This window comes from Schistocerca cancellata, chromosome 1 (genome assembly GCF_023864275.1).
Source record: "Schistocerca cancellata isolate TAMUIC-IGC-003103 chromosome 1, iqSchCanc2.1, whole genome shotgun sequence".
NCBI classification, from domain to species: domain Eukaryota; kingdom Metazoa; phylum Arthropoda; class Insecta; order Orthoptera; family Acrididae; genus Schistocerca; species Schistocerca cancellata.
The window spans coordinates 16,449,332-16,461,946 of NC_064626.1; the positions used below are offsets into that span (position 1 = coordinate 16,449,332).

Here is a 12,615-nt window from a genome sequence, read left to right on the forward strand (position 1 = left end):
GTGATTCATGTGATGATGAACTCTATGCCAATGCAAGTGATGTACCAGAAGCTGATGAAAACAGCATTGTTTTTGATGATGGAGAATGTGCATGTACACAACAAAACACACTGAGGCAAGAGCAGCACTAATGTGACAAAAAAAAAAAAAAAAAAACATGCTGTAAGACTGCTCAAAAGGGTTAGAAGTGGGTACAAAAGGAAAGAGATATTTGTTTCAAATTTAAGCAAAATTAAAAACTAGTTGACAAACAAAAGCTGAACTAAACCAAAATGAGGAGAGCAATGTGCAATGTGTTCAATGAATTCAATTGTAAAATTTTGACAACCGATCTACTTCAATGCCACAATGCTCGGCCACTTTTTTTCTTTTTTTGTATCATTTTATTTTATTTATTTATTTGTTTTTTTTTTTTTTATTTCGGCTTCTTATTTTGTTTTCTGTAAGCTGGATGCCTAAATTACCTTAGCTAACATAAATGAGAATGAATATTTCTTCTTAATATTAATTAAAGGTAATGAATCTTCCTCTTGCTAATGGAAAGACAAGTATATTAAAATAAACTGAAAATGTGAAGTCTCTCATCTTCATAAGGAAAATATAAAATCTTGCATCCCCTTGAAAAACGTTTTTTAGAACTGAAAACTTCCCTGTGTATGGCATAAGATGATTAAAAAAATAAAATACATAAAATTTGATGTCTAATTTCTTCATGAGGATGCAGTCCGGAGTGTCTTGCCACAGACTTGATTTCTTTTCTGTAGTGTCTCGTGAAAGGATCGAAGACATTCCGGTTCCAGTTATCTGTAATCGTGCAAGGCTGACATCTCTGAATTCCGTACCAATCTTAATCTGTTATTGTTCTCTGTATAATTTTATTCCATGATTCTATTTAGGAAGCATGCGTAATTTTTTTTGTAGTCTTTTGTCCGCATGAGATGATGGTGCTGAGTCGTTAGATACACCCAGTAATCTTCTTTGCTTTTATTCAAGATATAGTGCACTGTGTGACCTTTTAGCCAGTTAACAGCATTTCTTTTCGAATTAGGATATGGCACTGCGTCTGGAGTCAGAAAATCTGCGGTGGTGAAAACGGTTGGAGATGTTCTGTTAACGGTCGCTAATTTCTGCTTAACTATATGCCATATGTCTCTTACTCTTTCACACACGAATTTGTGTTCTTCAGTGTCAAAAAGGTTGCATGACACGCACAAGAGCGAATTTGTGAGATGTATAGTATGCAATTTGGAATTAGTTGATATTTTCCTGTTGACTGCATTATACCAAGTTGCTTTCACCTTAGAGGGTAAGTTCCGATCGTGGATATTTTTCCAATTTTCAGACCAGTCTTTGTTGGGGTATTTTCTTTCAATAATATTTCCTTCCTTACCCTCCATTAAATATGTATAGATGTCCTTTACTCTCTTCAACTGCTGTTCTGAGAGCCTCGACGAGATATAACTGTACTCAACGAGAAAAGTTTTTAGGTGACAAAGACCAGCTGGTATATGCTTCACATCTATTGGCGGCTGCATGCTTGCTGGAGCAATTTCATTCAGCAAGTGGGCTGTTAAGCTGTTGGGCATCTGTTTCCATTGCTTGCACATTAGACACACATATAACGCTCGTGACCTGTAACTGACATCAACAAGGTTTAAACCTCCTTTCCTTGTTGGGAGTGTTAGTGTATTGAACTGCACTTTGAAAATGTTGCCTTGGCATACAAAGCTTCCTATCGCGGATAAAATTCTTCTGGCTGTTTCTAATGGCATCGGGAAAGTTTGGACAACATAGTTAAGTTTGGATGTTATATACACATTTACTAGTTTGGTTTTCTGTATCTCGTCCAGTTGCCTCATACTGTTTCCTTGTACAGATGCTCATATGTTTGCAAGTAGTTTTTTATAATTGACGGCAATAGTGTGTTGGATGTTGCTCCTAAATTCAATACCCAAACATTTCAATGTGGATACTTCCATCAATTGTCCCCGATTTTGCATGCATATTCCTCTGCCTAGGTTCATGATGCCTGACTTCCTTTTATTTAGTTTGGCGCCAGAAGCAAGTTCATATGTGTGTACAATCTGAAGAGCTTTCGCCACTTCATCTTCATTTATAACCAGGACGCCCACATCATCTGCGTAGGCGTTGCACACCATTTTCTTGCCGTTTATACACAATACTTGCAGGTGATGCGTGAGGGTCGCAAGGAAAGGTTCTATTGCTATTGCGAAAAGGGCCATTGACATTGGGCAACCTTGACGTACGGATCCAGTCAATTCAATCTCTCATACTTAGTTGTCCGTTTATCATTCGTACTGGAATTTTACTTCATGGGGAAACACTTTTCATTTCTGTCTGTGTAGCAGAGAATGTCTTAGTGACGGACAAGTATTCCAGATGCAGTTTCTATCAGAAATTTTCTTAAGAGTCCTTGCTGACATTACACATTATCGTCCTCGTAACGTCTCCCTTAACTCTCTCCATTTTCCTTCTCACTCATCTCACTTTTTCGTTTACACATTATTTGCCATTACCTTCTTTTCGAAACTCCCTTTATTCTTTCTTTCTTATGACTGCATGCCAATCGTTCGTGATTACTCAATTTAACTCGTTCGTGATTACTCAATTTAACTAAGCTGCATTGCCATTTTCAATACTTTTTATTTCCTTACTATGTTTTTGGTCTCTGGGTATTATCTTCCTGTTCATCTCCTCTAAGGACTGCCTATTTACTCTTCCAACTGCCTCTCTTTAAAATCCGCATTCATAACATGTGTCTCCTCTCCATTCATCTAAGCCAGAGAGAACTTTTTCTCTGTCTCCTTACCACTCAGAGACTCATACAGCTCCCAGCGCAACAATCTTTCAAGGATCCAAAATGTGTCCAAAATCATCCTCTCACTGTTCTTTGAAACTGACCATGGATGTAAAAGTTATTAATGTTACTCCCTGCTGCCCATCCATTCAATGCATCTTCTCTAAAAACATAAATTAATTTTTTTAATTACTTTTTTTGGCTCTATCTCACAGGAGATATTTAAGACATGTAATAAGTCAATATGTGGATTTTTAACTATTGTTCCTGTTCCACAAGAACGTCACTTGAAAACAATTACTACAATTTGCAATAAATAACAAGCAACAGTATGTTTATTAATACTGGGGTGTAAAATTCCACAATGGACATAGTTAATGTCTCTTTTAACAAATAAAGCAGTTAATAATATTTCTCACAACTCATTATTTCACAAAATATTGGAAAAATCATTAAAATTTTGCATGCAAATCTTTTGTTGTAGACAAATATTACTCACAAGATGTGCTAGGTGCTTCAATAACGTCACTGTAGAAAACAGTCTTGAATCTCTTAGCATGTTATAATTAACAGCATTAAACTTTGGTCCTGTAAAATAAGTTCAATTTTCATGAGTATGTTAACAACTTGAGTCTAGTCTTCTAAACTTGCTTCACAGTCAAAACTTAGATGAAATTTGTATGTAAAATAGCATATGTTGTGACATAATCAAGCAATTCATCAGTGCATGATGATGAGTATGACAAATTTGATGTGAAAATACTCCCTAATGCAAGGCATATTTGTTTAAAGAGTGTTAGAAAAATAACTGACTTCCTTACAATCACAGAAACTGTAAAAAGTATAATTCCAACTGATGACAAGCTGTGGAGACTACAATAATAATTCGAGTACCAGGTAAACTGTTATTTCAGCACTGGTACACAGGTAGTACATGCCTTAATTCAAACATCATTAGTGTGAGAATGTTGAAAAATGACCAAAAACATTTTAAAAATAAAGACAGCTTATCAGTAGCTCACTAAGATAGAAACATGACCACTTAACAGCTTTAATACAAATGTAATAAGAATCAAAACTGTACACAAAGTACACGAATTTCGCCAACTCCATATTTATTACCAATGGAGTGATTTAGAAAGCTCTGTGTGCATATGGAATAATGAGCTGCAAGCTTTGCAGGAGAAATTGGGATGAGTCACACATCATATTAAATGAGGTCAAGACAGCTGACAGCTAGGGAAATTGGGGAATTTTGGGTACTGAAACCTTCTGAATGTCATATTCTGAGAAAGTACAGTGAAAGTAAAGGACATTTTAAATCTCAAACTATGAGTACATGAGTCAATGGAAAATTTCTAAGCGATAGCTAGATGATCAGTTACACAATCAGTGTTCAGTTGGGCCCCTGTGACTTTTGTTGCCTGCTGAATACAGTTTAGTATGTCTTCAATCGCTCAGCAATACTGTGAACTGTCACCACCTGACACAGTAATGTTACATAAAGATGTAATTCTGCATCAGTTGCCAAATTCAAAAAGTTGAAGTCAGGTCTTTGATAATGCCTAGCTCACAGCTCAACAGTCCTTTTATTTACAACCATTTGACTATGTACTGTTTAACAGCTTATGAAACTGACTTCTTCTTCCTTTTGCTTGCAATGCAGCAACATGAGTACTTACGCATTCACTATCCATTTTGTATCACAGCATGCCTTCGAAAAGGTATTTAATCTCATAATAATGTCAATGCTACAAAAAATAAAATTCTCTGAAAAGTTACTAAGACTGTAGTTTACCCTGTAGTTTTTAATAATCATTAAAAAGGTACTGCAGGTTATATGCCTGTGGTAGCATTAACCTAAATGTAAGTTTTTCACCACAAAACTAAGACATGGTAATTAGGAGAAAGAAAGAAAGATTTGCTTCAGGTAAAATTCTCTGAAAAGTTACTAAGCCTGTAGTTTACCCTGTAGTTTTTAATAATCATTAAAAAGGTACTGCAGGTTATATGCCTGTGGTAGCATTAACCTAAATGTAAGTTTTTCACCACAAAACTAAGACATGGTAATTAGGAGAAAGAAAGAAAGATTTGCTTCAGGTGTACTAAAACTAACATTTTACACATTGTAGTGGCAAAGTACTGCATTTACCAAATAGATGAAAGGTCCAGGGAAGGAAAACATTTTTGTGTTCTCAGTTGTATCATTAAATTTTTCACAGCAGTCATTATTCAATAACACATGTACAATGGCTGGTTTTTAAGTTTTTACAAAAATAATGAAATGAACAGATATTTTGTACAAATAATTTTGTTTCTTCTCAAGGTTCCTGTCTTTGAAAGTTATTCACTTTTGTCTGCATTTGAACCATTTTTTCTGCTCTGATGTATGTACATTGAAGACAAGGCTGTGGAAGGATTGAAGAGCTTCTCATGGTGATGTAAAATTGCTGTCCGTGCATTTTTGTTTGACATATGGGAACAAAGAAAAGATTTTAGGTGATTCAGCTACATACAGGAAATGAAGTATTAATTGTTTTTCTCTGTCAAACAATCACAACATGCAATCAGTGGCCCTGAAAGCCTCAAGAATTTTAAATAATCAATAGACTGACATGATATGTAATGTAGCTGGATTGTCCTGAAGAAAGATGCAATGTTTTTCCCAGTTTAACTGATGACTTGAGGTAACTGTTCAACTATCTTCTAAAACAATAGTCTTGACCTGTGACTCTCATAGTTTTATAGTTATTCACTCACTCAAGCTTAAATATTACTTCTGAACTGAAAAGCAGAATCTGTAAAAAGCTGGGCGATTTCCTGAGAGATTAGTGTTCACCAATAAGGCAGCATTCCACCATGGGACAAAACTACACAGGACCAAGTAAGGACGAACTACACAGGAAAGTGTCATGTGTTTGAGGAATGTTTCTGTTATACACTAAAAATTTGTTTATTTAGCACACACACTAAGCAGCTGGGAAGTATATTCATCTTTTATTTTAAAAAAATAAGAGAGAGAGTGAGAGAGAGATAGATAGATAGAGAGAGAGAGAGAGAGAGAGAGAGAGAGAGAGAGAGAGAGAGAAGGCATCTGATTTCTAAGACGTGAGCCATTCAGCACTTGCTCAAACAGGATGATTCCCTTTCACATTTTAACTTGCACATTCCTTGGTACCTATCAGAAAACACAATCAGCAAAAAGACATCACATTTATGCCAGTGACTGTAACACTTTCTTTATTTCACGATTGCAATTTTGGCCTTAGGCCATTATCAAGTGCAGATTTTTGTGGCTTTAAGCCATGTCAACTTAAAATGAGCTGACACATTTATATGTCATTGCCATTACGAGTAAATAATAATAATTGATAAGTGACTAGTGAGTGTCTACAGACTATGTTGTTTTATGACATTTAGGGTATGTGTGCTCGCAATATGTAACAGTGTCACGAATGTATTTAATATAATGACAGCGACATGTAAATGTGTCAGCTCATTTTGACATGACTTAAAGCCACAAAAACCTGCACTTGATAATGGCCTAAGGCCGAAATTGCAATTGTGAAATAAGGGAAGTGTTACAGTCACTGGCATAAATATGATGTCTTTTATGAAGTTCTACATGACTGTGAATCCCAGGTATAAAAAGTTTACAATCAACAAAGGAAAGGTTAAGAACAAGGCTTGTTGCTGCTGATATGGTTTCCTCAACTACAAAAAAACAAACTTCTCGGGAAAGAGAACACCACAACTGTAGAGAGTAATCAAAAAACATGTAATTGTTTTTTTGTCTCACTTTGTGAACAAGCCATTTTTGATGCTGCAGGACAATTATGAAGATTTTATAACTAATGACGAGGTACTGAATCAAATGGAGAGAAAAAGAAATTTATGGCATAATTTCACTACAAAAAGGTATCGGTTGATGTGACACATCTCGAGGCACCCAGCAAAACTTCAAACTGGTAACAGAGGGAAGTGTGGGCGTAAAAATTGTGGAGAAAGACCATGCTACCTTAAGATGCTTCAAATTTATGTAGCAGCTTTGCCCATCTCCACTCCATACATGAATGGAACAGGGGGAAACCCTAACAGCTGGTACAATGGGACGTACCTTCTGTCATGCATTTCACAGTGGTTGGCAGAGTATGGATTTAGATGTACACATAGGTATGCAGATGTGAACATTCCAAGGTCCTAGAATGGAGTTCTGTAAAATGATACTTAATAGGTTCTACACTCGATGGCCAAGTCTATCGCGAAGCATTAAAACTTCTGGATACAACTTTGGAAGAAGTCATACCTACGGCAAGAACATTTGAGGTTTAGTAAACAGCAATCTGCTTATTCAGACCCCATGCACAGACAGCCGAAGTGATTAAGGCGATCGCTTGTGATAAGCGGGAAATCAGCATTCCAGTTCGGTACAAATTTCCTATGTCACTAATAGGCAGTACTTTTACACCTAAAGACGTGTAGTGTGCACACTAGGCCATCTATCAATAACCAACTGTTTTGTTGGCTGAGATCTGCTCAGCATGTATGGGCAGTAATTCAGAACCAACCTTGGTTGGAGTTCGGACTGCCAACGGTAACATCAAAGCATTGGAGGTTGGATGGCCTTGGAACCCCTCTTCTAGTGTTGATGCCAGGTCTAATGTTCGTTGATTCAGTAGCAATTTTCTGTATATACCAGTGTGTATTTATTGCATTTGAAAGTGCTTGACTAAGGAGTGCAATACAAAGATAGCATTAAAGCTGAGAGATTTTTATCATGAACGTGAATGTTTGTGTGACCCTATGAACTGCGATTATAAAAGGAAATTGAGATGATTTGAGGGTTGGAAGGAAATAAGTGAACTGTTAGTAAATAATGTGCATGATGTCCATATTGACATCTGTAATGTTCATTTGGAAAAAAAATTATGAAATAACCTACTTTCCAGTACAGCTGGAAAATGGGTGTACGAGAACTACAACTATGGTATGAGTACTGATTCTGGCCAACAACCAGTCAAAATAACTTGCTTTTGATTGATTTCTGGTCATGTATAAAAATCATCCTCCTTTAGAGAAAAACTATCCCTTCTGAAAAGTGTGACATTGCAGTTCACATCACCTGGAACCAGTGGACAAATTCAGCCTCTGGATGTTTGTTTTTTCTGTGTCTATAAAACATACAATCACAATGGCTGGCTCTTTCAGCAGATCAAAACTCCTGTGTAATGGTCTCCCCCAAGGATCAGTTCTTTCGCCTCTGCTGTTCAATCTCTTATGTAGCCGACTTACCAACTACCACATCCAGAAAAATTATTTATGCAGATGACATCACTCTTGCATGCCAACATACTAATATGACTGCTCTTGAACATACTCTCATCAAGATCTGGAATTGATGGCTGAATACTTCAGGAAATGGCGACTAATCCCAAGCGCACTTAAAATAGAGACCTCATGCTTCCACCTAAATAGTAGGCTGGCTAGAACACCTCTACAGATAACTCTGAATGGTACTGCACTTCCTTACAATTCCCATTCAAAATATCTAGGCGTAACATTGGATCGCACTCTTTCTTATAAAAAACACCTATCAAACCCGGCCACAAAACTGAAATCCCAAAACAACATCCTCCACAAATTAGTGGGAACGACCTGGAGAGCTGGTGCAGAGACACTCCGTCCCACTGCTCTAAGCTTGGTCTACTCAACAGCTGAATACTGTGCACTGGTGTGACTAAACAGCCTGCACGTCGGAAAAGTAGATGTGGTGTTAAATCAGACGATGAGAATAATTGCTGGAGCTATTAAAACCATTCCACTCTACTGGCTACCAGTCCTTAGTAACATCAAACCACCTTACATACGATGATGCAACATATTCATAAGAGAGTTTAAAAAGATTTCCAGTAATACAGCCCTGCCAATCCACCAGGACTTTACTGTATTTAGAAGACTCAAATCCAGAAATCCTCCTGTGAAAACTGCACAGCAGCTTCTGAGCCAAAACTACAATGGCGTTGAAATCTTGCGAACAGACTGGAAAAACAGAGCCAATCCAAGATGGCATACTTTATTTGAGACTCCCAACCATCCAGTGGGCTTCCACCTACCAAGGAAAACCTGTGTAACATAGGACAGAATATGGACAGGTCATGGCTGATGCGGATCGTCAGTGTACAGATGGAACTTGAGACCCCCTGGGTGGGTCTGTAGTGCCAAAGAACAAACCATCCACCACATCGGCAGTAAACATCCACTGAGGTCATTCACCAGCACTGATGACGACTTCCTGACACCACAAGCTGTGGAGTGGCTGTAAAACCGAAGTGTGGAATTGTGATTGCTGAAAATACTGGAATCTGAACTTTATGCAATCTTATTGTTTTGTAATATAGTTTTACATTTATTGTTATGTGCCAACATTCATTTTACATTATTTTATTATGTTTGTATCCTATATTTTAACAATGTATATTCTCTTTTATGCTATTTCCAATGTAATGTGCATGCCATAAGCTAAATAAATAAATCTGTAGCTACACCTTAAAAGATAACCAATTTCATGATACGCCCCAAGACAGGGTATTTTGAATTCAGTTGCATGCGATCACATTCCATTAGTTCTGATCACCCCGTTATACCAATATGATTCTATATGCATTCATTAAGAGAGGATACCGAGCTGAATGTCCTGCATGATTTGTAACTCCTAAGGAATTTGCCTTCAATCTTGATGGAGCGAACCTTTGTGATCATTGTAGTGCACTGTTTGTTCATGGTTTACATTACATTTCCTTACATTACACATCCCATAGAAAGTTGATCTATGAACATCCTGGACACTCATTTTCAGTTGCCCTCCTGATGCACATGGTGAATCATTTGCAGCTAATATTTTTGCCGTCATAACTTTTAACATAAACTTTGAAAGTGATCTCGCAATTAAGGGTTTCGTGTCAGCTTTTTATACTGGTATGACTACTGACCAGCTGTCCACCAGGATGAATGGTTACCATAAAACTGTGACCGAAAGCAAAATGGAAAACCCGGTGGCACAACATGCAGCTGAACACAACATGCTTGATTTCAATGGCTCTTATCCTTAAAACACATTCTCCACTCCCTAAATCATCCTTGCCTCAACCTACAGTAACCTACCGCCCCACACCTTCTACCGAACTGTTTCCACCCCTTCTGTCCTGCCACCTCCTGACAATTTGCTTCCAAGCACCCTCTTTGTGCGCTGCTCTCTGCCAGTGCACCCATCAGACTTTTCCACTCTCTCTCCTCCCCTCCTTTCAGCTGCCCATTCCCTCCCAGCTTCTCTCCCTCCTGATGCTCTGCTGACAGTCCTGTTCTGCCACTTTTAGTTCTTTGACACTGCACCAGGCAGTGCTGATTCCTCTTTCACCACCAGTACCCTGCTATCCCTCCTCCTTCCCTGTCTCACTCAACACTGTTGCTTCCATTCAATGTGTTTCAGGTGCATTCTGGTCAGAGTGGCCAGAGATAGCAGTCATTTGTGTGTGAGGTGTGCTCTCTAGTGTGAATATGTGTGCAATTTTCTTTTCTGAAGATGCTTTGGCCAAAAGCTAATGTGTAACAAGACACAAAGAAATTAACGACTTTAGCTGCCAATGGACATTGATTTATATCAGTGGGGCAAGTTGAAAATTTGTGCCAGACCAGGATGCGAACCCAAGTTTCACACTTACTAGGCAGATACGCTGACTGCTACGCCATCCGGTCACAAAGGTCACTACAACCATACGGACTACTGTAAAACATTCTCAAACTATGCCACACTCTATTGCTTTAGTGCACCCTGCTCATTAGCCTCATTACTTGCAGCATCTTGCCAATTCCCATAAGAGTTTGATCTTGGTGCGTGTCTGCATTGAAGGAATTAATGGTTGTCATAATCTTTATTTGGTGTGTGTCTGCACTAAAGGAATTACTGGTTGTCATCATCTTTATATATGTGGTTCAGATCTCTTGGAGCTGTCAGAAGGCATACTAGGGAAGTCCAGATGAAATAGCGGTCAGTGCATCTGCCTACAAAGCAGGAATTCCGTGTTTGAATCCCAGTCTGGCGGAAATTTTCAACTTGCCCCACTGATATAAATCAATGCCCACTGGCAGCTGATGTCTTTAATTCCATTGTGTCTCGATTCATAGTGGCTGCCGGATCAAAATGGTGTCTTTCAATGTAATAGTCTTTTCGTCATATCTGTCTGCAGCTCAACATGTCATCTTTAAGGTGAGTAGCAATCTATTCTTGTAATAATACTGTACATCTATGCCAGTGGTGTCTGTCTCTTCATGTACAGATTGCTTTAAACTCCACAAGATTCAGCTGCCTTTACCATCAAGAAACATGTGTAAAGTGCGAGCAGCAAGAGCGCCATGCCGTTATGTGTCAACACACTTACTGCCAAGCACCACGAGCTATATGCACGTGGAACTTGGACATAAACAGATTTATGCCCCAGAAACTGGAGCTACATCAATCCGCTACTGATCTTAATAAATTTAGCCACCAGTTTGTACCATGCTTGCTTTCAAAACAACATTGACATGTCAATTATTCAAATGAACCTTTTCATCTATTGATGTTAAAGACTCATCGGCATTGCCACTGTTCTCTAAGAGCTTATTTGTCAAGTAAACCATTTGTCAAGTAAACCATCAAATTTAATTAAAGGAATATTATAAGTGGACGAAGCTTACAAGTAATCACCCCTGCAGCTTTATATCCTACATTGTAATTGGCTAATTATTTCTAGTTCACATTTCTTCTGCAGTTAATGAGAAAAAAAGATCTTTAGTCTACATTTGAAAACACTTCTGCTGTCTGACATTTTATTTCAATGGCCACAATATCAAAGAATTTTATAGCTGCGTTTTGCACTCCTTTCTGTGCCAAAGTTAGATTCATTACACGGACATATAGTTCATCTTTCCTCTTAGTGTTGTATTGAAGAATATTTCTGTTACTCTCAAACTGCAATGAATTGTTTGCAATAAATTTCGTGAATTAATAAGTGTATCATGATTAATATTCCCAATTGTTTAAGCAGATGTATATGTGTGAACACCAAATATAATTCTAATAACTATCTTTTAAGCAATGGATACCCCAGAATATTATCCTGTAGGACACCAGTAAATTAAAATATGCAAAAACTTATGATTTCTTTGTCCCCAAAGTTGGTAATTATTCTTAAGGCAAAAATATCTGAACCTAAATGTTTATTTGATTCCATATCCCAAACATCTACTGCTGAGCTCTTCCATGGAAACCACTTCACAAAACTGAATCTGACAGAAGAGCATGTCTATGTGTGTCTACAGCTTGTAATCACAAAACTGGTCATAATAAACTTTACTTTCAGCCTTTACTATTCCAAACAATAATCTTTTTAGGGCAACATGTGCACCAGTCTTCCTTCAATAATATTTTGATATGCTTAAATGGTCAATGACTTAATGTGAAAACTAGTTGGGTGATATCAACATCACGGGTGCAAACCAACAACTACATTGAGTGCACCTATGCACTTTGTCCTAAAACCTACAAAATTGTAAATTACCTCAAATACAAGTAGGCTATAATATCTAGTTCATGTGCCTGTGTTCATGACAGGCCTCCTAACTAAATTGAACAATATGAGGCAGTAGTAAATCCACTACTAGTGCCTAATAATGTTAATAATTATGAAACTGTAGATATATGTGAGGAATATTTATAATGAATTATGACAGACTGCTACTTGTCACATACAGGTGTTGCT

General features: G+C 37.6%; 1 protein-coding gene across 3 annotated transcripts in view; it reads right to left on the reverse strand.

Moving 5' to 3' along the window:
- The window catches only part of LOC126164481 (uncharacterized), a 178,168-nt gene that overhangs the window by 124,136 nt on the left and 41,417 nt on the right, over window positions 1-12,615 (reverse strand). For all 3 annotated transcript variants that reach the window (XM_049920245.1, XM_049920243.1, XM_049920244.1), the window contains one exon: window positions 3,318-3,406. In XM_049920245.1, the coding sequence (XP_049776202.1) occupies window positions 3,318-3,377 (60 nt within the window). In that variant the 5' untranslated portion in view covers window positions 3,378-3,406. The remainder of the gene's footprint in view (window positions 1-3,317; window positions 3,407-12,615) is intronic.